This window comes from Bubalus kerabau, chromosome 8 (genome assembly GCF_029407905.1).
Source record: "Bubalus kerabau isolate K-KA32 ecotype Philippines breed swamp buffalo chromosome 8, PCC_UOA_SB_1v2, whole genome shotgun sequence".
In the NCBI taxonomy this organism is placed as follows: domain Eukaryota; kingdom Metazoa; phylum Chordata; class Mammalia; order Artiodactyla; family Bovidae; genus Bubalus; species Bubalus kerabau.
Genome location: NC_073631.1, coordinates 18,947,802 through 18,969,021, shown reverse-complemented (window position 1 = coordinate 18,969,021; position 21,220 = coordinate 18,947,802). Strand labels below are relative to the sequence as shown.

Here is a 21,220-nt window from a genome sequence, read left to right as displayed (position 1 = left end):
GCTCATGGGCTCCAGAGCACAGGCTCAACAGTGTGGCACACAGGCGTAGTTGCTGAATGTGAGATCTCTTTGGATCAGGGATTGAACCTGTGTTCCCTACACTGGCGGGCAGATTCTTAACCACTGGACCACCAGGGAAGTCTCTCTGATTATCTTTTAAGGAAACTGTCAAAACTGTTTTCCAAAGTTGGCTGTAACATTTTATTTTCCCAACAATGTTGAGGGTGCCGGATGCTCTTCATTCTTGCCATCACTTGGTGTTATCGGTCATTTAAATTACAGTCACTGTAGTAGTGTGTAGTTGTATCCTGAGGTTTAAATCTACGTTTGCCTAATGTCAAATGATGTTGAATACCTTTTCATGTGGTAATTTACCATCCATACATCTTTGATGAGAAATTTCTATCAAAGTATCTTACCCTTTTTTTAATGGGCTGTCTTCTTATTGATTTTTAAGAGTTCTTTATATATTCTGGATGTAAGTCCTATATCAGATATTTCTGTCTGGTTTTGTCTTTTCATCCTTTTAGTCATGTAGTGTAAATGTTCATTTAAATGAAGTTCAATTTTTTTTCTTTTATGGCCTTACTACTGGTACTGTATCTAAGAATGTCTTGCCTAATCCAAGGTCTTCTAGAAGATCTAAAATTTTAGAGCTTATATTCAGGACTATGATCCATTTTGAGTTCATTTCCCTCTATGGTGAGTGTCAAGGATCTAAGTTTCTTTTAATTTTGTATTGTTTGTATAACAAACAATTTTGTGATAGTTTCAAGTGAACAGCAAAGGGACTCAGCAAATGGACTCATGGATCCATTCTCCCCCAGTCTCCCTTCCCATCCAGGCTGCCACACAACACTGAGCAGAGTTCCATGTGCTATACAGTAGGCCCCTGTTGGCTATCCATTTAAAATGTAATAGTGTGTACATGTCCATCCCAAACTTCCTAAGTATCCTTTCCCCTATCCTTCCCTCCTGCAATCATAAGTTCATTCTTTGTCTGTGAATCTTTTTCTGTTTTGTAAGTAAGTTCATCTGTATCATTTCTTTTTAGATTCTATATATGAGCCATATCATACAATATTTCTCTGAGTTTCTTCACTCAGTTTGACAATCTCTAAGTCCATCCATGTTGCTGCAAGTGGTACTATTTCATTCTTGTAAATGGCTGAGTAATATTCTATTGTGTGTGTGTGCATGTGTGCGTGTACACACATATACCACATCTTTATCTATTCTTCTGCCAATGGACATTTAGGTTGATTCCGTGTGCTATCATAAACAGCTCTTCAGTGAATGCTGGGGTACATGTATCCTATCAGCTCATGTTGTTCTCCAGATATATGCCCAGAAGTGGGACTGCTATGGATATGTAATTATTCTAGTACCAGTTGTTAGAAACACTGTCCTTTTCAACTGAGTTGTGTTGGCAGCTCTGCTAAAAACCGACCATAAAATACAAGGATTTATCCTTGGGTTCACCATTTTAAATCATCTATATTTTTTCTTTATGCTAGTATTTTGCCAAATTCATTAATATAGATTTACAAGAAGTAGTGAAATTATATAAGAAGTAGTTCTCCAAAATTTTCCTTGTTTTCAAAATTACTTTTGCCATTCTAGGTCCTTTTCATTTCCACATACATTTTAGGATCATCTTGTCAATTTTTACCAAAAACAAAAACCCTACGAAAAAACAGGGATTACACTAAATCAATATGAGGAGAATTACCATCTTAATGATAATATTGAGTTTTCCAATCCATGAACAGTCTTCTAGTTATTTAAATTTTTAAAAACTTTATCCAGCAGTTTTGTTTCCAGTGTACAAATTTTGAACTGCTTCTATTATATTTCTTCTTAAATATTTTAATATTTTTGATTCAACTATAACAAATTACTTTCTGATTTGGGGATTGTTCACATCTGATACCTAGACAAACACTTGATTTCTGTATGTTGATGTTTTTTTTCCTGCTGAACTTGTATTAGTTCTAGTAATTTATGTATTTGTATGTTCCCTAGGAATTTCTATATATAGGATCATATATCTGTGAATAAAGACAGTTTTGCCATTCCCAAATGTCTTATTCATTTTTTCTACCTGACTAGAACTTCCTGTACCATACTAGGAGAAGTGGTGACAAGGTGACTGTAGACATCACTACCTTGTCTTAGGAGGAAAGCATTCTGGCTTTCACCATTGAATATGATGATGTCTGTAGGTTTTTCAGAAACGGTCTTTATCAGGCAGAGAAAATTCTCTTTTATTCCTGGTTTATTTAGAGATTTTTTTTTTAATCATGAATAGATACTGGAGCTTGGCAAATGCTTTCTCTGACTCTACTGAGATAATTATGTGGTCCTGTTCTTTAGTTTATTAATATAGTGTATTTACATTAATTGAATTTTGGATCTTAAAACAACTTTGCATTTCTAGAACCAATCTCACTCGCTCTTTGTGTATAATCCTTTTTATAAGCTGATAGATTTGGTTTGCTAATATTTTGTTAAGGATGTCTACATCTATGTTCAAGAGAGAAACTGATCAGAAATGTTCTTTTCTTGAGATATCTTTGCCTGCCAACATCAGATAACTCTAGACTGATAAAATACATTGGGAAGTGCTCCCTTCTCTTTTATTTTCTGAAAGAGCTTTTGAAGGATTGTTTCTTCTTTGAATATTTGATAGAATTCACCATATCAAACCTTGGGATTTTCTTTGCAGAACATTTTTAATTCCTTACTTAATTTCTTTATTGCTACAATTTATACTCATATTTTTCTATTTGTTCTTAAATCAGTTTTGGTAATTTGTTTCTTTCTAGTAATTCTTATCCTGCTAGAATTTTATCCATTTCATCTTATGTTCTATTAATAAATGATGACATACATTTGATTATAAGATTCCTTTATGTTCTAAAAGGTTGGTAGTAATGGCACCTCTTTCACTATTCATTTTGGTAATTTGTATATTTTCTTCCTTGGTCAATCTAACTAATGGTTTGTCAACTTTGTTCATCTTTCCAAAAAAACAACTTTTAATTTCATTGACTTTTCTCTTATTTTTCTGTTTCATTAGTTTTTGTTATATTCTTTATCATTTCCTTTGCTTGCTTTCGGTATGATTTTCTCTTCTTTGTCTGGTTTCTTAAGATGGAAGCTTAGGTACTGATTTGAGAATTTTCTTTTATATGTGCACTTACATATAACTTTTCCTTGAAGTACTGCTTTATCTGTAAACACAAATTCTAAGCTGTCTTTTTTGCTTTCATTTATTCAAATATTTAAAATTTCCTTTTTGGTATTAGGTAAATGTTCTTTAAATGACAAATATTTGGGTTTGTTACAAGATTATTTTCTGCTATATGATTTGAGTCTTTCACAACCTATTGAGTCTTGTTTTATGGCCCAGTTTATGGTCTAACCCAGAAAATGTTTCAATTTGAAAAAAATGTGTATTCTACAGTCAATGGGCAGTTTTCTATGTATGTTAGGTCAAGTTGACTGATTACACTGTTTAAACTCTTCTATCTCCTTGCTGGTTTTCTACCCAGTTCTATCAAATATTGTTAAGCAAAATGATTTCTTCTTCCATAGTTGTGCTTCATGCATTTTGAGACTGTTGTTAGATGTATGAACAATTATGAAATGTCTCTGTCTTCAGTAATATTTTTTTCTAAGTCTATTTCATCTGATAAGAAAGCATCATTACTCTTTTCACTGTGTAGCTTTCCCCATCTTTTTATTTTCAACCTACCTATTCATATCTTTGAATATAAGGTGTGTTTCTTATAGACAAGATATAGGTGAGCGTTGCTTTTTTATCCAATTCGACAATCTCTGCCTTTTGAACAGAATGTTCACTCCATTCACTGAATGTAATTAAATAACTGGATTTATTCCTGTCATTTTGCTATTTTTCTACTTGTGTCACATCTTTTTTACTCGTCTCTTCCTCCTTTAGGTGCTTTCTTTCGTGATATTTTTTATTGTATTGTTTTATTCTACTTTTGGGGAGAAGGCAATGGCAACCCATTCCAGTACTCTTCCCTGGAAAATCCCATGGATGGAGGAGCCTGGCGGGCTGCAGTCCATGGGGTCACAAAGAGATGGACATGACTGAGCGGTTTCACTTTCACTTTTCACTTTCATGCATTGGAGAAGAAAATGGCAACCCACTCCAGTGTTCTTGCCTGGAGAATCCCAGGGACGGTGGAACCTGATGGGCTGCTGTCTATGGGGTCACACAGAGTCGGACACGACTGAAGCGACTTAGCAGCAGCATCAGCATTCTACTTTTGATATTTTCTATTCTTATATAGAGTTATTTTGTCAGGAACTGCTCTAAGGATTATAACAAGAATTTTAATTTATTATCAGATCAGATCAGTCGCTCAGTCGTGTCCGACTCTTTGCGACCCCATGAATCACAGCACGCCAGGCCTCCCTGTCCATCACCAACTCCTGGAGTTCACTGAGACTCATGTCCATTGAGTCAGTGATGCCATCCAGCCATCTCGTCCTCTGTCATCCCCTTCTCCTCCTGCCCCCAATCCCTCCCAGCATCAGGGTCTTTTCTAATGAGTCAGCTCTTCGCATGAGGTGGCCAAAGTACTGGAGTTTCAGCTTTAGCATCATTCCTCCCAAAGAAATCCCAGGGCCGATCTCCTTCAGAATGGACTGGTTGGATCTCCCTGCAGTCCAAGGGACTCTCAAGAGTGTTCTCCAACACCACAGTTCAAAAGCATCAATTCTTTGGCGCTCAGCCTTCTTCACAGTCCAACTCTCACATCCATACATGACCACAGGAAAAACCATAGCCTTGACTAGATGAACCTTTGTTGGCAAAGTAATGTCTCTGCTTTTGAATATGCTATCTAGGTTGGTCATAACTTTCCTTCCAAGGAGTAAGCACCTTTTAATTTCATGGCTGCAGTCACCATCTGTAGTGATTTTGGAACCCAGAAAAATAAAGTCTGACACTGTTTCCACTGTTTCCCCATCTATTTCCCATGAAGTGATGGGACCAGATAATTTATTATAGTCTACTTCAAAATAATATTTAATTTCAGTAAATGGGAATCTATATTCCAAAATATGTCTTTTCCCTTGTCCTCTTTTGTGTTATTACTGTTATATTTAATGTATATGTTATACACCCAGCATAATAGTATTATAATTATTGTTTCATGTAATCTTGTGTTTTAAACAGGTAGAAAAATGAGAAAAATGTATCTACAGATTGTTTTATATTTACTCACATATTTGCCATACCCAACACTCTTCAAATTTTCCTATAGATTTGAATTAAGCTGGAGTCAGTACCTTCAGTATTTCCTGTAAGACAGTCTCAATTCAGTTCAGTCGCTCAGTCCGACTCTTTGCGACCCCACCCAAGACAGGCGGGTCATGGTGGAGAGGTCTGACAGAATGTGGTCCACTGGAGAAGGGAATGGCAAACCACTTCAGTATTCTTGCCTTGAGAACCCCATGAACTGTATGAAGAGTAAGACAGCCTAGCAGCAGGAAATTCTGTGAATCTTTATCTCGGAATACTTTATTTCACCTTTATTTTAAAGGTTTTCTGAATATAGAATACTTGGTTGATATTTTTTCTTTTAGCACTTTGAATATGTCCCGCTTTACGGTTTCTAGTGTTCTGATAAAAAAAAATCAGCCATTACGGTATTATTGGTCCCCTACTGTAACGTGTCATTTTTTTCTTCCAGTTTCAAGATTTTATCTTTTCCTTTGGCTTTCAGCAGTTTAACTATGATGTGTCTATGTGTAGTTTTTTGTTTTCATACTTGGGGTTTGTTGAGCTTCTTGAATTCATAGATTGTTTTTCATCAAATCTGCAAAGTTTTCTGCCATTATTTCTTCAAACTTATCTCCTCTCCCCTCTCCTCTCCTCCATCTCCATTTTGTGTATACATATGAACTTAATGTTTCCCCACAGGAATGTTTCCCTTTGAGGCTCTTCTGACTTTTCTTCCATCTTTTTCTCTGCTCTTTGAGAGTATTCTATTGACCTGTACTGAAACTCACTGATTCTTCTGCCATCTCAAATTTTCTACCAAGTTCATCTAGTGAATTTTTAATTTTAGTTACTATACATTTTAGCTCTATAGAGTTTTGTATATTTTTTCCTAATAATTACATCTTTGTGGATATTCTTTATTCATTGAGTCATAGATGTCCTACTTCCCTTTAATGCTTTAAACATGGTTTTCTTTAGTTCTTTGAACATACTTATAATAGGGGCTTTGATGTTTCAGTCTGCTAAATCCAACATATGGAGACATTTAGATACAGTTTCTACTGACTGTTTTTTATCCCTCAAGAATCAGTTTAGTTTAGTCACTTACTCATGTCTGACTCTTCGCGACTCCATGGACTGCAGCATGCCAGGCTTCCCTGTCTATGACCAACTCCCAGAGGTTGTGCAAACTCATGTCCATTGAGTCGGTGATGCCATCCAACCATATCACCCTCCATCGTCCCCTTTTCCTCCTGCCTTCAATCCTTCCCAGCATCAGGGTCTTTTCCAGTGAGTCAGCTCTTCACATTAGGTGGCCAAATTATTGGAGCTTCAGCTTCAGCATCAGTCCTTCCAATGACTACTCACAATTGATTTCCTTTAGGATTGACTGGTTTGATCTCCTTGCAGTCCAAGGGACTCTCAAGAGTCTTCTCCAACACCACAGTTCAAAGCATCAATTCTGTGGCCCTCAGCTTTCTTTATAGTCCAGCTCTCACATCCATACATGACTCATGGAAAAACTATAGCTTTGACTATATGGATCGTTGACGGCAAAGTAAGGTCTCTGTTTTTTAATATGATGTCTAGGTTTGTCATAGCTTTTCTTCCAAGGAGCAAGCGTCTTTTAATTTCATTGCCTCAGTCACCATCTTCAGTGATTCTGGAACTCAAGAAAATAAAGTCTGTCACTGTTTCCCCATCTATTTTCCATGAAGTGATGGGACCGGATGCCACAATCGTTGTTTTTTGAACGTTGAGTTTTAAGCCAGCTTTTTCCACTCTCCTCTTTCACTTTCATCAAGCTCTTTAGTTCCTCTTCACTTTCTGCCATAAGGGTGGTGTTATCTGCATACCTGAGGTTATTGATATTTCTCCCTGCAGTCTTGATTCCAGCTGGTGTTTCACCCAGTCCAGCATTTTGCATGATATACTCTGCATATAAGTTAAATAGCAAGGTGACAATACACAGCCTTGATGTACTCCTTTCCCAATTTGGAACCAGTCCATTGTTCCATGTCAAGTTCTAACTATTGCTTCTTGACCTGCATACAGATTTCTCAGAAGGCAGGTTAGGTGGTCTGGTATTCCCATCTTTGAAGAATTTTCCACAGTTTGTTGTGATCCACACAGTCAAAGGCTTTAGCATAGTCAATGAAGCAGATGTTTTTCTGGAATTCTCTTGCTTTTTCAATGATCCAATGGATGTTGGCAATTTGATCTCTGGTTTCTTTGCCTTTTCTGAATCCAGCTTGAACATCTGGAAGTTCTTGGTTCATGTACTGTTGAAGCCTAGCGTGGAGAATTTTGATCATTACCTTGCTAGCGTGTGAGATGAGTGCAATTGTGTGGTAGTTTGAACATTCTTTGGCATTGCTTTTCTCTGGAATTGGAATGAAAACTGATCTTTTCCAGTTCTGTGGCCACTGTTGAGTTTTCCAAATTTGCTGGCATATTGAGTGCAGTACTTTCTCAGCATTATCTTTTAGGATTTGAAATAGCTCAGCTGGAATTCCATCATGTCCATTAGCTTTGTTCATATTGATGCTTCCTAAGGCCCACTTGACTTCGCATTCCAGGATGTCTGGCTCTAGGTGAGTGATCACACCACCGTGGTTATCTGGGTTTAAGATCTTTTTTGTATAGTTCTTCTGCATATTCTTGCCACCTTTTCTTAATATCTTCTGCTTCTGTTAGGTCCATACCATTTCTGTCCTTCATTGTGCCCATCTTTGCATGTAATGTTCCCTTGGTATCTCTAATTTTCTTGGAGAGATCTGTAGTCTTTCCCATTCTATTGTTTTCCTCTACTGATCACTGAGGAAGGCTTTCTTATCTCTCCTTGCTGTTCTTTGGAACTCTGTATCCAGATGGATATATCTTTCCTTTTTTCCTTTGCCTTTTGCTTCTCTTTTTTTCTCAGCTATCTGTAAGGGCTTCTGAGACATTTTGCCTTTTTTGCATTTCTTCTTCTTAGGGATGGTTTTGATCACCTCCTGTATAATGTTACAAACCTCCATCTGTAGTTCTTCAGGCATAGTTCCTCAAGTATGGGTCATCCTCTTTTGTTTCTTTGCATATGTCTAAATTTTTTGTTGAATGTGGACATTTTAGATAATATATTGAAGCAACTAGATTCTGATTTTGTTTGAGAGCAGCTGATAGACTAAAAGCCTGTTTTCCCCACAATATGTGGCCACTGACATCTCTCCTCCATTTCTCCTGCCCCTTCATTTTTCTAAGACTGGCTTTTTCATACCTTTTTAAGTGGTCTCCAGTGTCATCTTGCTGCTGCTGCTGCTAAGTCGCTTCAGTCGTGTCTGACTCTTTGCTGCTGCTAAGTCGCTTCAGTCGTGTCCGACTCTGTGCGACCCCATAGACGGCAGCCCACCAGGCTCTGCCGTCCCTGGGATTCTCCAGGCAAGAACACTGGAGTGGGTTGCCATTTCCTTCTCCAACGCATGGAAGTGAAAAGTGAAAGTGAAGTTGCTCAGTCGTGTCCGACTCCTAGCAACGCCATGGACTGCCGCCCACCAGGCCCCTCCGTCCCTGGGACTCTCCAGGCAGGAGGACTGGAGTGGGTGCCATCGCCTTCTCCAGCAGTGTCACCTTACTGTTTAGCAAAACACTATTCAGACATTTTACTCAAACACCTCAGTCCAATAAAGCTTCCACTCTCAGGATGTGTGTATATTTGAATGAGGTTTGTGTGTGGAACGAGGAGTGCATTCAAAACGTGGGCCTTTTACAAGCTGGCCTCAGATTTTATTACCACTGGGCCTGTTTAGTCTCATTTCCGCTTATTCTTAAGCTATACTACCCATTGAGAAGTGGGTGACTTGGGCCCATTTGATATTCTGCTACACTATTCTACAGCCTCCAGTCAACCTGGGATATGGGGTGAACTTATCAAGCCTCCAAGACTGTCTGACTTCCTAGAACTCTCTATAAAATCCTGCCACTCTGTGAGTCTGGGCTTGCCAGAAATCACCCCACAATCTCAGATCAGCAGAGCCATAGGTCCTTCCTACTTTGCAACTAAGAACGTTATTTTACTCTGTAATACTCCCTTAGCAAGGTTCTCTCTCCAGCAGGGGCAGCAAAGCTTCTGGTTTTCAAGGCCTGCCCCATCCTGGCTGAAATACCACACCTGCAAAGCTGGAGATGAGGAATAGGGAAAGAAGCGTAGCACCAAGTAAGAACACCACAAACTTGTGTTATTCTTACCCTCAGGAGTTCAATACTTTCCATGAATAAGGTTTCTCAATTTGATTGATTTCCAGAGTGCTGAATTTGTTTTGATTATTTTGTCCAGCTTTATTATTCTATTGTGAGGAGAGTAGTTAAATCTCTCACTCCGTCATGCCAGCCATTCCTTTTTAATAGGGTATATCATGAACTGCTGTTGTCCAAAGTTCAACTACACCAAATCCTGGCTATAGCTTTAAGATTATATTTACCTGTGAGATAAAAGAGCAAATTTACTTTTTATTCAATATCACTCAATAGTCTATGCATGTATATATGTACTCAATGCCTATCTTAAACTAGATATACTGGAGACAGCTTCCTTTTTTGTTGCTGTTGGTAAAAATTGATTTTGTGCATGTGTGTTTGTATGTGGCATGGATAGGAGCTGAGGATTTCTCTACATCAATAATGTAATGAAGCAACTAAAAATGTAACACAGTCATAGGCAACAGACTATGCAAATAGACTACTGTATCTATTCAGTCCAGATACCATGGTACATGAGAAATACTGATACCTAAAGTATATGAAAATGATACTAAGAGGTATGCAAACTATCATATGAAATGTACTTGAGAGAAATGTCAATGTTTATCCTGGAGGAAAATGACATACTGCAAGCCTTTCAAATATTTAAATTATACTTTTTCAATATTGATACAGAGGGCAGAGTCAAAACTTAGGGGTATAATTTTAAGTTCAATATACAAAATAAACTAGTTAAGAACTTAAGCTGCAACAACTGAACTGGTTTGGTTCCCCTGCAAAGTGATGAGCTTTTTCACTGAGAATGACTATAATAGACCAGATGAACATTTTCTAAGGAGTGCTTTGTTCTTTTTTATTTTTGATTGGAGGATAATTGCTTTATAATGTTGTGTTGGTTTCTGGAGTACAACAATGTGAATCACCAGAAGTATACAAGTATGTATATAGGAGATGGACTAGATGATCTTTCAACTTTAAGTTTCTCTAACTTTATCGTACCTTTGTAAAAACTGTGATCTATAGTTCTAGTTGCTGTAATTCAAGAACAAGAACGCTGAAATGGGGAAAAAAATAACTAAAATGAACAAGATAAAATTACATAAAATCAGACTTCATTCTGGAAAGGCAAAAAAAGCTCAGTGAGTACATAAGAAATATTCATAAAAATATGAAGGGCACAAATCATGTAATCTCAAAATTATTCACCAAAAAGTGGAAAGCAACCCTTAAAACTCTGAAAGAGGTAAGTTTATCACAAATACAGGAAGTATCATTATATTCAGGAAATAGTTAAGATAATTTGCTAGGACCAGAGCATGTTACAGACTGGAAACAGAAGTAACTTACCTCTTTCAGTTGATCAGCACTCCCCCATGATGCAGAACGCTGATGTGATCTCTTTTCTGCACCTTCTTCTGCCCAACAACTAGGTGTCTTTAAAAAAAGAAACAAATAAAAAATGAGGAATTTTGTCTCTACTCCTTAATCTCATAGCAACTCAAACATATTAGCACATACCAATTATGGGGTTATACTAAATACTAAAAACCTTAAAAGCTAGAACTTTCATGACCCTGTGAAATGTTTATTATTCTAACTTAGATACAGTCAATCTAAGATGTCTCTGAGTAATGTTACTCAAAACATTTGGCTTTTTACATCAACATTAATAACTTAACGGAGAAGGCACTGGCTACCCACTCCAGTACTTTTGCCTGGAAAATCCCATGGACGGAGGAGCCTGGTAGGCTGCAGTCCACAGGGTCGCTAAGAGTTGGACATGACTGAGCGACTTTACTTTCACTTTTCACTTTCATGCATTGGAGAAGGAAATGGCAACCCACTCCAGTGTTCTTGCCTGGAGAATCCCAGGGATGGGAGCCTGGTGGGCTGCCGTCTATGGGGTTGCACAGAGTCGGACATGACTGAAGCGATTTAGCAGCAGCAGCAGCAGCAATAACTTAAAGTTATCAAATTCAAAGAGAACTGTGAAATATGCATATTGGTATTTTTTTTTTTAAAAGAGAAAAGGCAAGCTAATTATGAAATGGTATTTTTATTATATAAAATACAAGTAAAATCAACAGCATGTGTTTAGAAGCAGTGGGCTTACAGATTACCTCTATGTCAAATATCTATTGATAGGTAGTACCGTTTTTTGAAAAACATCAAGCATGTTTATATAAAAATATGTTATTATAAAAATAGGAAAAGATTAGGCTAAATTGACTATAATATTTACTCTTGTTTTTGCTAAGAATAATTGCTTTACAGAATTTTGTTCTTTTCTGCCATGTATCAACATGAATCAGCCATAGGCATACACATGTCGCTTCCCTACCACCTCCCTCCCCATCCCATCCCTCTAGGTTGTTGTTACCACAGCCCCTGTTTGAGTTCCCCGAGTCATACAGCAAATTCCCATTGGCTATCTATTTTACATATCGAAATGTAAGTTTCCATGTTACTCTCTCCATACATTTCGCCTTTTCCCTCCTCCCCAAACCCTGTGTCCATAAGTCTGTTCTCTGTGTCTGCTTCTGCACTGCTGCCCTGTAAATAAATCCTTTGGTACCATCTTTCTAGATTCCATATACATGCATTAGTATATGATATTTATCTTTCTCCTTCTGACTTACTACACTCTGTTATATAGGCTCTAGGTTCATCCACCTCATTAGAACTGACTCAGATGTGCTCCTTTTTATGGTTGAGTACTATTCCATGTGTATATGTACCACAGCTCTTTATCCATTCATCTGTTGGTGGACACCTAGGTTGCTTCCATGTTCCAGTTATTGTAAACAGTGCTGCAATGAACATTGGGGTATATGTGTCTTTTTCAATTTTGGTTTCCTCAGGGTATACGCCTAGGAGTGGGATTGCTGGGTCATATGGTGCTTTTATTCCTAGCTTTTAAAGCAATCTCCTAGTTTTTTAAGTCTTCCATAGCGGCTGTATCAATTTAAATCCCACCACCAGGGCAAGAGGGTTCCCTTTTCTCCACACCTTCTTCACCATTTATTGTTTGTAGACTTTTTGATGATGGCCATCCTGACTGGTGTGAGGTGATATCTCATTGTGGTTTTGATTTGCGTTTCTCTAATAATGAGCGATGTTGAGCATCTTTTCATGCGTTTGTTAGCCACCTGTATGTCTTCTTTGGAAAAATGTCTGTTTAGGTCTTTTTCCCACTTTTTTATTGGGTTGTTTGTTTTTCTGGTATTGAGTTGTATGAGCTGCTTGTTTACTCTGGAAATTAATCCTTTGTAAACTGACTATAATTTAAAGCAGTGCATCTTAAAAAACAAAAAGAAACTGAGCTACATGTCAGCAAACAGAATTGCTTTTACCTAAAACATTTTGAGTGATTTAATCCATAATACACACTTCATCCAAATACACCATAAAACATTAACTGCCACATAGTAAGGTCGTTTACTGGTTGTATTAAAAATGAAAAATAGTAAAACTATCATCTTTAATATATGAGAAGATTTTTGCAACTTAGGGAACATTAAAACCACTATTTTAAGACAGACAAAGGGCACTGATTATCACACATAAATATAAATATATATAGCTTTAAAATTATTTTTTATTATGTACCTAAAATTCATGATTTATATTGAGGCTACATCTGTGACTCTACATAATGCACAACTTCTTATGAGGAAGCCATCAGTTCTATACAATTCAAAATGCTTGTGGACAACTTTTTAAATAATTACCAGCTCTTAAAAGTAATGATACGCCAAAATAAAACCAGTAACAACTGAATGCTAGTTGAATAAAAACACATATAAACTGCTTTAAGAGTTCAATACTAAAGTGAAACTATTTAGTCATATTATTGAGTAAAATATTTTATTTAGTTGGCATGTGCAAAGAGGTATTATTAATATATTAAATAAGCTGCTTGCAAATAACTGGTTATTAAAATTTCCTAATCTCAGTGTTTGATAAGAAAAACTACTCTGAAATTAATCCCTAAGTAGTTATATCTTTAACAATTTATTCTAAAATTATTCAATTATGATAGTTTTAGTCAAACTTTTCTTTTGAGAATCTATATGCCTTAATACTTTTGCCTTTCTACCAAACATAGGCATTACTCTAACCTAAAATCAGATGATTAAGGATCATCTGATTTTGGATCAAATGACTAAGGATCAATGTTTAAAACTCAAGAGTATATTTGCAGAAAATGAGTCAAATTTCTGATATGTTCCATAATTATTTAACAATAACATTATAACACTATTTTCATTTTGTAAGCTCTAATTTTTTCAAAGGATATTTATATAAACTGTATCTCCAACTTAGAGATAAATCAATAACCAGAAAAATTCTGCAGATGCCTCAATTCTGGCCAGCACACCAATGGCAAATGAAACTAAATCCGAGGTCTCATCTGAGGGTACCTTCTTTCTTCCTATTGTCATTCTTTTCTTAAAACTGAATGTGAAACCCTTTTGATCATTTGGAATGTAGTACTGCTTATACAAAAGAAATACATAAAAACTAACTGTAAAAAAATATTGTCCTGAAATCTATCTAGTAAATTACATATTTTTTTTTTTAAGTACAAAACCACTGGGAGAAATTCTTTCAATCATGTGGCTATAAAATGACATGAATATAAATTATTTAAGTATATTCATCAGTTTCAACTCTTCCAAAAAAGATTTCATTTTAATTGCACATATATACAAATATATTCTAAAGACTGCACTGTCCAAAACAGAAGCTACTAGCCACATGTAATAATTTAAATTAACAAAAATAAAACAGAAAATTCAGTTCCTTGGCCTCACTAGCACATTTTACATGCTTAATAACCACATGTAGCTACTGACTGCCATACAGAACAGCACAGATATAGCACATTTCTACCACTGCAGAAAGTTCTGTTGAGTGCAGTGTTTTAAAAATCATTGATTTTTAACAAGTTATTCAAATCAAACCAAAACCAAAGATGGCTACTTGGTCTTCTAATCTATAATTATGCTTCTGAAGCCACAGAGGATGAGTTAATTTGTATCTAATTTGTTAAGTCTGAGTACATGAGAAGTATTTTACCATTTGAATTAGGAAAACAACACAAAGTAGCAAAAGTTATTTGCTTTCATGCCAGCAAGAGATTCTTTTCCAACTGGCCAGCTATTCCATCCATTAATCTAGAGTATAATTTTATGAACTGTCCTACTTATGTCCCGGATTTTAGTAAAAAAAAACTTATGAAAGAAGAATCCCATGGTCAAACAAATTTGGGAAATATAATATACTATATCTGTCTATTCAGTGTAACAATGCTATTAGCATTTCAAAACTCAAATATACAAACACACATACACAAATAACTTTTTTTTAAACCTGTTTTACTCTCTCTTACGGGCTTCCCTTGTAGCTCAGCTGGTAAAGAATCCGCCTGCGATGCAGGAGACCCCTGGGTTTGATTCCTGGGTCAGGAAGATCCACTGGAGAAGGGATAGGCTACCCACCTGAGTTGGGCTTCCCTGGTGGCTCAGCTGGTAAAGATTCTGCCTGCATTGTGGGAGACCTGGGTTTAATCCCTAGGTTGGGAAGATCCCTTGGAGAAGGGAATGGCTACCCACTTTAGTATTCTGGTCTGGAGAATTCCATGGACTGTATATCCATGGGGTCACAAAGAGTCAGATACAACTGAATAACTTTCACTTTCACATACTCTCTCTTACTTATATGATCCTAGAACACTTATTTTACACTTACTAACATTTCCAGGCAACCTGGAAAGAAACAAAAGAAATATAATCCTCAATGAGTGGTATTATATATAACAGCTTGCTTTTCAGCCCACATACTTAAGAGGATTCTTCCTTGCTAGCTACCTCCACTTAAACTACTAGGGAAGAGAAAATGAACCTTGGTTGGCAAAAAAAAAAAAAAAAAAAAAATCCCCTCTACATCAAAAGTATATCTATAGGTGGAAGAGGCCATTTTAAAATTTTACCTCTCAGAATCACACAAAGTCCAGCCCATGAAGCTTTAAGGACCCCCTTAGCCGGCCTACTATCTTGGTTTCCTGTGTGACGAATGTTGCTTCTCTGAGTGAAATAAACAAAAAATAATCCTACTGCACAGGACTACACATTTGTATTTAAGACTATTTTTAAAGACCAGTTTTAGGCTAATAGACAGACTGAGAGACATTACAGAGATTTTCTATATACCCTTCACCTCCACAGATGCACAGCCATCCCTACAGAGTGGGACATTTGTTATAACTGATGAACCCACACTGACACATCATTATTACCCAGAGTCCATAGTTTACATTTAGAGTTCACTCTTGGTGATGTGCGTTCTATGGGTTTGGAAAAATGTATAATGACACATATCCATCATTATAGTATCATGCTGCTGCTGCTGCTGCTGCTGCTGCTGCTGCTGCTGCTGCTGCTAAGTCGTGTCAGTCATGTTCGACTCTGTGAGACCCCATAGACGGCAGCCCACCGGGCTCCCCCGTCCCTGGGATTCTCCAGGCAAGAACACTGGAGTGAGCTGCCATTTCCTTCTCCAATACATGAAAGTGAAAAGTGAAAGTGAAGTCGCTCAGTCGTGTCCTACTCTTCGTGACCCCAGGGACTGCAGCCCACCAGGCTCTTCCATCCATGGGATTTTCCAGGCAAGAGTACTGGAGTGGGGTGCCATTGCCTTCTCCATACATATAGAGTTATTTTCACTGCCCTAAAAATCCCCTGTGCTCTATTAATTCCTCCCCATCTCCAAACCCCTGACAACCATTGATCTTTTTACTCTTTTCACTGTTTTGCCTTTTCTAGAATGTCAGGTAGTTAGAATCATATAGTAGGTTGCCTTTTCAGAGTTGCTTCTTTCACTTAGTAATATACATTAAAGGTTCCTCCATGCTTTTTTAAAAAAATATTTCTTGGCTGCATCAGGTCTTAGTTACAACACACAGGATCTTAGATCTTCGTTGCAGCATGTGGTGTATTTAATTGCGGCATGCGAACTCTTAGTTGTGGCATGTGGGATCTAGTTCATTCATTCACTCACCTACTGAAGGATATTTTGGTTGCTTCCAAGTTTGGCAATTATGAATAAAGCTGCTGTAAACACCTGTATGCAGGTTTTTCTAAGTTTTCAACTTCTTTGGGTAAATACCAAGGAACATGAATGCTGGCCTATAAGCTAAGAGTATATTTAGTTTTGTAAGATACTGCCAAACGTCTTCCAAAGTGGATGTACCACTTCTTTTATTTCCACCAGCAACATATGACAGTTCCTGTTGCTCTGCATTCTGCTCAGCATCTGGTGCTGTCAGTACTGGGTTTTGATCATTCTAGTAGATATCTGTGTGGAGTACCTCATTTTAACTGGCATTTCCCTACTAACCTATACTGTGGATGCCTTTTCATATGCTTGTTCACAGTGTGCACATCTTCCTTAGTGACCTGTCTGTTAAGGTCTTTGGCCCATTTTTTAATCAGCTAGTTTGTTTTCTTCTTGTTGAGTTTTAAAAGGTGTTTGCATATTTTGGATAAGGGTCTTTTATTAGATATGAACAATGGGTACTTTTGCTATTCATATCTGTATTCACAGACTATCAAGGGTGAATATGCTTTCCTGCTTTCTCAACTTCAAAATGGATCAAACTAACTCCTAGCAAAATATTCTTTTTCAATATGCAAGAGCTTAGAGTCAGTTCCAAAAATCTCACACACAAAAAAAAAGAAAAAGCGAATCACTTCAGAAAATTCTCTTAATCTTACTTAAAACTTACTTTAAGTCCTATGTAAAACTTTAAAATCTGTATTTTTTGTGTGGTTTAAATTTAGTCTTAAAAATTTACTATAGTTTAATTGTTTTTACTTTACTTAAATAGATGATACTTAACATTATGGTACTAATAAACCTGACAAGAAAAGAAATGGAATTACTTGAAAAATCAATGATAATTAAATTAATAATTAAGAGTATAATCTGATTTTAAGGTACAGAAAAGTTTTTAAAATAGAAAATGACAAACCTCTCATTCTTCATAAATATGTCTTTGAGAGATTTGGTTTTCTTTTGACTAATAAATTTTTTTAACTTTTGAAAAACTTTGAAAAGACTATCCTGATGAAGCATTAAAAAATAGAGCACAAAAAGACTGTGACTATAATATTATGGTTCACTTTCCTGGTAACTGTATATAAGCTTATATAGTTTTATAACCAAATATAAACATAAATAGTCTCTTCACTAGTTAAGAAGTGTACAAAAGGAAGAGTCTGGCTAAAAACAAGAGCTTTAGGAATTCAGTGAGAGCAGTTACACACTCAGATTTTTTCATCATGCTCCAGCTACATACTAAGTTATGTGCTCATTCTGTTAGATTACAAAAATGTATAAAATCCATGTCTATTTAGGCTTAAAAGTGTTCCACACACAACTGAATAAAAGCCTGTGTAGTAATGGTTTGTGATTTTCTAGATTATTAGCCAGGGAACTTATTCAGAAGAGTTAAGAAGTTATATTTCTGTTTCAAGTTCTTAAGATGATGGAGGTGTTGGGGGTACATCTCTGGATTGCAATTTTTAAAAACAGGAAATACCACAGAAATCAACTATTACATCTATGTTATACATGATAAAGGTATTTGCCTGATCTGTAAGAAATGTTAATTTGAATAAAAGCAATCATAAATGTGCCCAAAATCTTAAGAATATTCATAGTAAATGTACCTCTAAAAACTAATCTGAAATGCACACCAAGAGAAGCAGTGGAAATAAATGTCTGCAAACAGAGAAAAGAAAAATTGTGGAACAGTCTTACAATACAAGAAAACACACTATACAGACTGTAATCCCACTTTAGTAACCAAATACACACAAAGAGAAAAAGACTTTAAAGAGATATTTCAAAATATAAATATGTTAAGAATTCTAGATAATTATAAATTCTTTTTTTCAACTGAGAAAAATCAAGATTTTAAAAAAGAGACTTAAAATAATACTTAATGACATAAAATGTTATGATTTATTAAATAGGTTATAAAACACTACCTGCAATATCATCTGAACTCTCTATTTTTTTGAACTCTATTGTTTAAATGGTCTGCAATTTAAATTTTTTTCTCAATGTAAATAATCAAAATATAAGAGAGTATACATCAAAATGTTAGAAACAGCTATCTGGATAGTAGAATTATAAGTAGCTTATTTTGAGATTTTGGGTATTTTCCAAATCTTCTGCAGTGACTACTGTTTCAAAATTAGAAGTAGGATTTAGAAAAAATAAGAGAGCTGTGTTATAGAATTTGTAAGTGTGGATGTATATTCTGAGAAAGTCAAACACAGAATTTATAGAAATTCTAACTTTAGATGCAAACCTCAAATCTATCTTGGAAGACACATTACATGTTAAGTAAAGATGTTAGTATACATCACCATAAAATATTTTTCACTACACAGAGGTCCCTCTGACTAATAGGTTGGGGTTCTCTCACAACTGCAAGTGCCAGTATGTAGTTTATCACTGGCTGTGGGAATGGAGTTGGAGACTTTAGAAAAGCCAAAATATTTAGGTGTTTAGAGTAACTGAAAACTGAAGATAACTGAAATGTCCAACACCCAGAAATATTAGTGGAAAGTTACTGATGAGAATATTGACAGGAAATTGTAATTCAGTTTGGATATGTCTTTCATGTTATACTTTAATTATATGGAGGAAAAAAATATCTATAAAAATGTTTTCCTGAAAGAGTTTAACATAGAGCTTCCATATGCTCCAGCAATTCCTAGAGAAATGAAAACATATGTAAACATAAAATCTTGTATGCAAATGTTCAAAGCAGTTCACCAAGTCAAGAATGTACAAATAAACTGTAGCATGTCCATTCCATGAACATTATTTGGCAATACAAAGGAACGAAGTGCTGATAACTGTGCTACTGCATGGATGAAACGTAAAAACACCATACTACATGAAAAGCGCCAGGAACCGAAGGCTACAAATTGTATGAGGCTACTGACTGAAGCAACAGAGCATGCGTGCATGCACTGATATGCAATGTTCAGAACATGCACACACACAGAGGGAGGAAGGAGACTACTCGGTGCTGTGTGTGGCTAAGGGAAGGAAGGCTGGGGCCAGACAGTGAGGCACTGCTAATGGGCACAGTGTTTTTTCTCACTGGATGGAAATGTTCTAAAATTGATTATGGCAATGTTTGCACAACTCTGAATATATTAAGAACCATATATTATACACTCTAAATAGATGAACTGTATGGTATATAAATTATATTTCAATAAAATGGTTATTAAAAATAATTATGTAAAAGAGAAATTATAAATCAATCTCATTTTTCAATTTTAAAAAAGCCCTGTATTGCTAAACCTGAAAGTCCCAAGCATTGCTTGTATTTTCTCAAAAATAATTAGTATTTTCTATCATACTCTTCTTGCCAAGTTTCAAATCACACTGAGGCACTAGTAATGTCATAGAAAAGGGTAGGAGGAGTACATTAGTGTTCTATCCAGTCAGGTTTCTCAAATCATTGTAAGAACATTTCTCAAATCATTGCAAGAACATTTAACAAAGGAAATAACGTAACATAAAGTAAACTATATATCAAAAATGCTAATCTCTGACTTCTTACAGAAACAGTTACTAAACAGACTCTTGATAAACAACCAGTTTCTGCTTTAACCAAAAGGAGACAGTCATATGAGGAATTAAAATTATAAAGAATATTTTAACTTATTATTTGGTATTTATACTTAATAATACCCATTGTGACAAGTTTTATTACTATTATTGTGGATAAATTTAAAGCCAAACTAATTTTCAGTTTTTAGAGAGCATTACTAAAACATTCATTCTTTACTGTTGCAATTTTTTCAGTTGCAATTTGCTTTGGTTGCTGAGTTTCAAAAAACTGATTCCACTTGTAAATAACGAAAGCAATTTTACTTTTTTAAAAGTAGTATTTCCAAACACTTAAAAATATATATATTTGACAAACATACTTGACTATAAGTGCCTCAGTATTATCCAAGAGATAAATAACTTTTATTGCTTTTTAGTATCTTTTAATGTTTTTTAATCTCTTATACTTGACAGAAAATCAGCAACACAGATGACTGACAAGATATATCAGAAATACTAATACTGACTAGATACCTGCCAAAAATATTTCCATACCATTCTGAAGTCATAAAAGCTAATAGTGCTCAACCAATGATGACATGAATATCACTAACGGAATACATTAGTAATGAGAAAGGAAGCAGGAGTTTCTGTAGCAATAAAAGTCTACTCTCCCATACCTGGACCTATAAATCTGAAATACCATTTCTTACTTGTAAGACTGCACAGGAGAAAACAAAAGCTGACTGAATGAATCCTGACCTACCAGGAACTGCTTACTGAGTTTGTGAGTCTGAGCATGCCCTGAAGTTAGTTGCATCATTTCTATGCCATTTCTGACCAATCCAGGCTTAATGTTCGTAACTGCACAATCAACTATTGACACTAGTAATACTGTCCACTCAATTCAGTATTATTATATTTAAAGAATGAAATACTATAGATTCCAGTACAAAGGCAGGTAACATTGATCAACATCTGCTATGTCCCACTTACTGTGCTTCACCAACTAGTGCTACCCCCAAAAGCTTTAAGAATCTCAACAGCATAAAAACTTATTCTCACTTGGTTTAC

At 35.9% G+C, this 21,220-nt stretch overlaps 1 protein-coding gene across 1 annotated transcript in view; it reads right to left on the bottom strand.

Moving 5' to 3' along the window:
* The window catches only part of GLCCI1 (glucocorticoid induced 1), a 108,511-nt gene that overhangs the window by 44,381 nt on the left and 42,910 nt on the right, over positions 1-21,220 (bottom strand). The window contains exon 3 of the mRNA XM_055589848.1: positions 10,850-10,936. Within this exon, the coding sequence (XP_055445823.1) occupies positions 10,850-10,936 (87 nt within the window). The remainder of the gene's footprint in view (positions 1-10,849; positions 10,937-21,220) is intronic.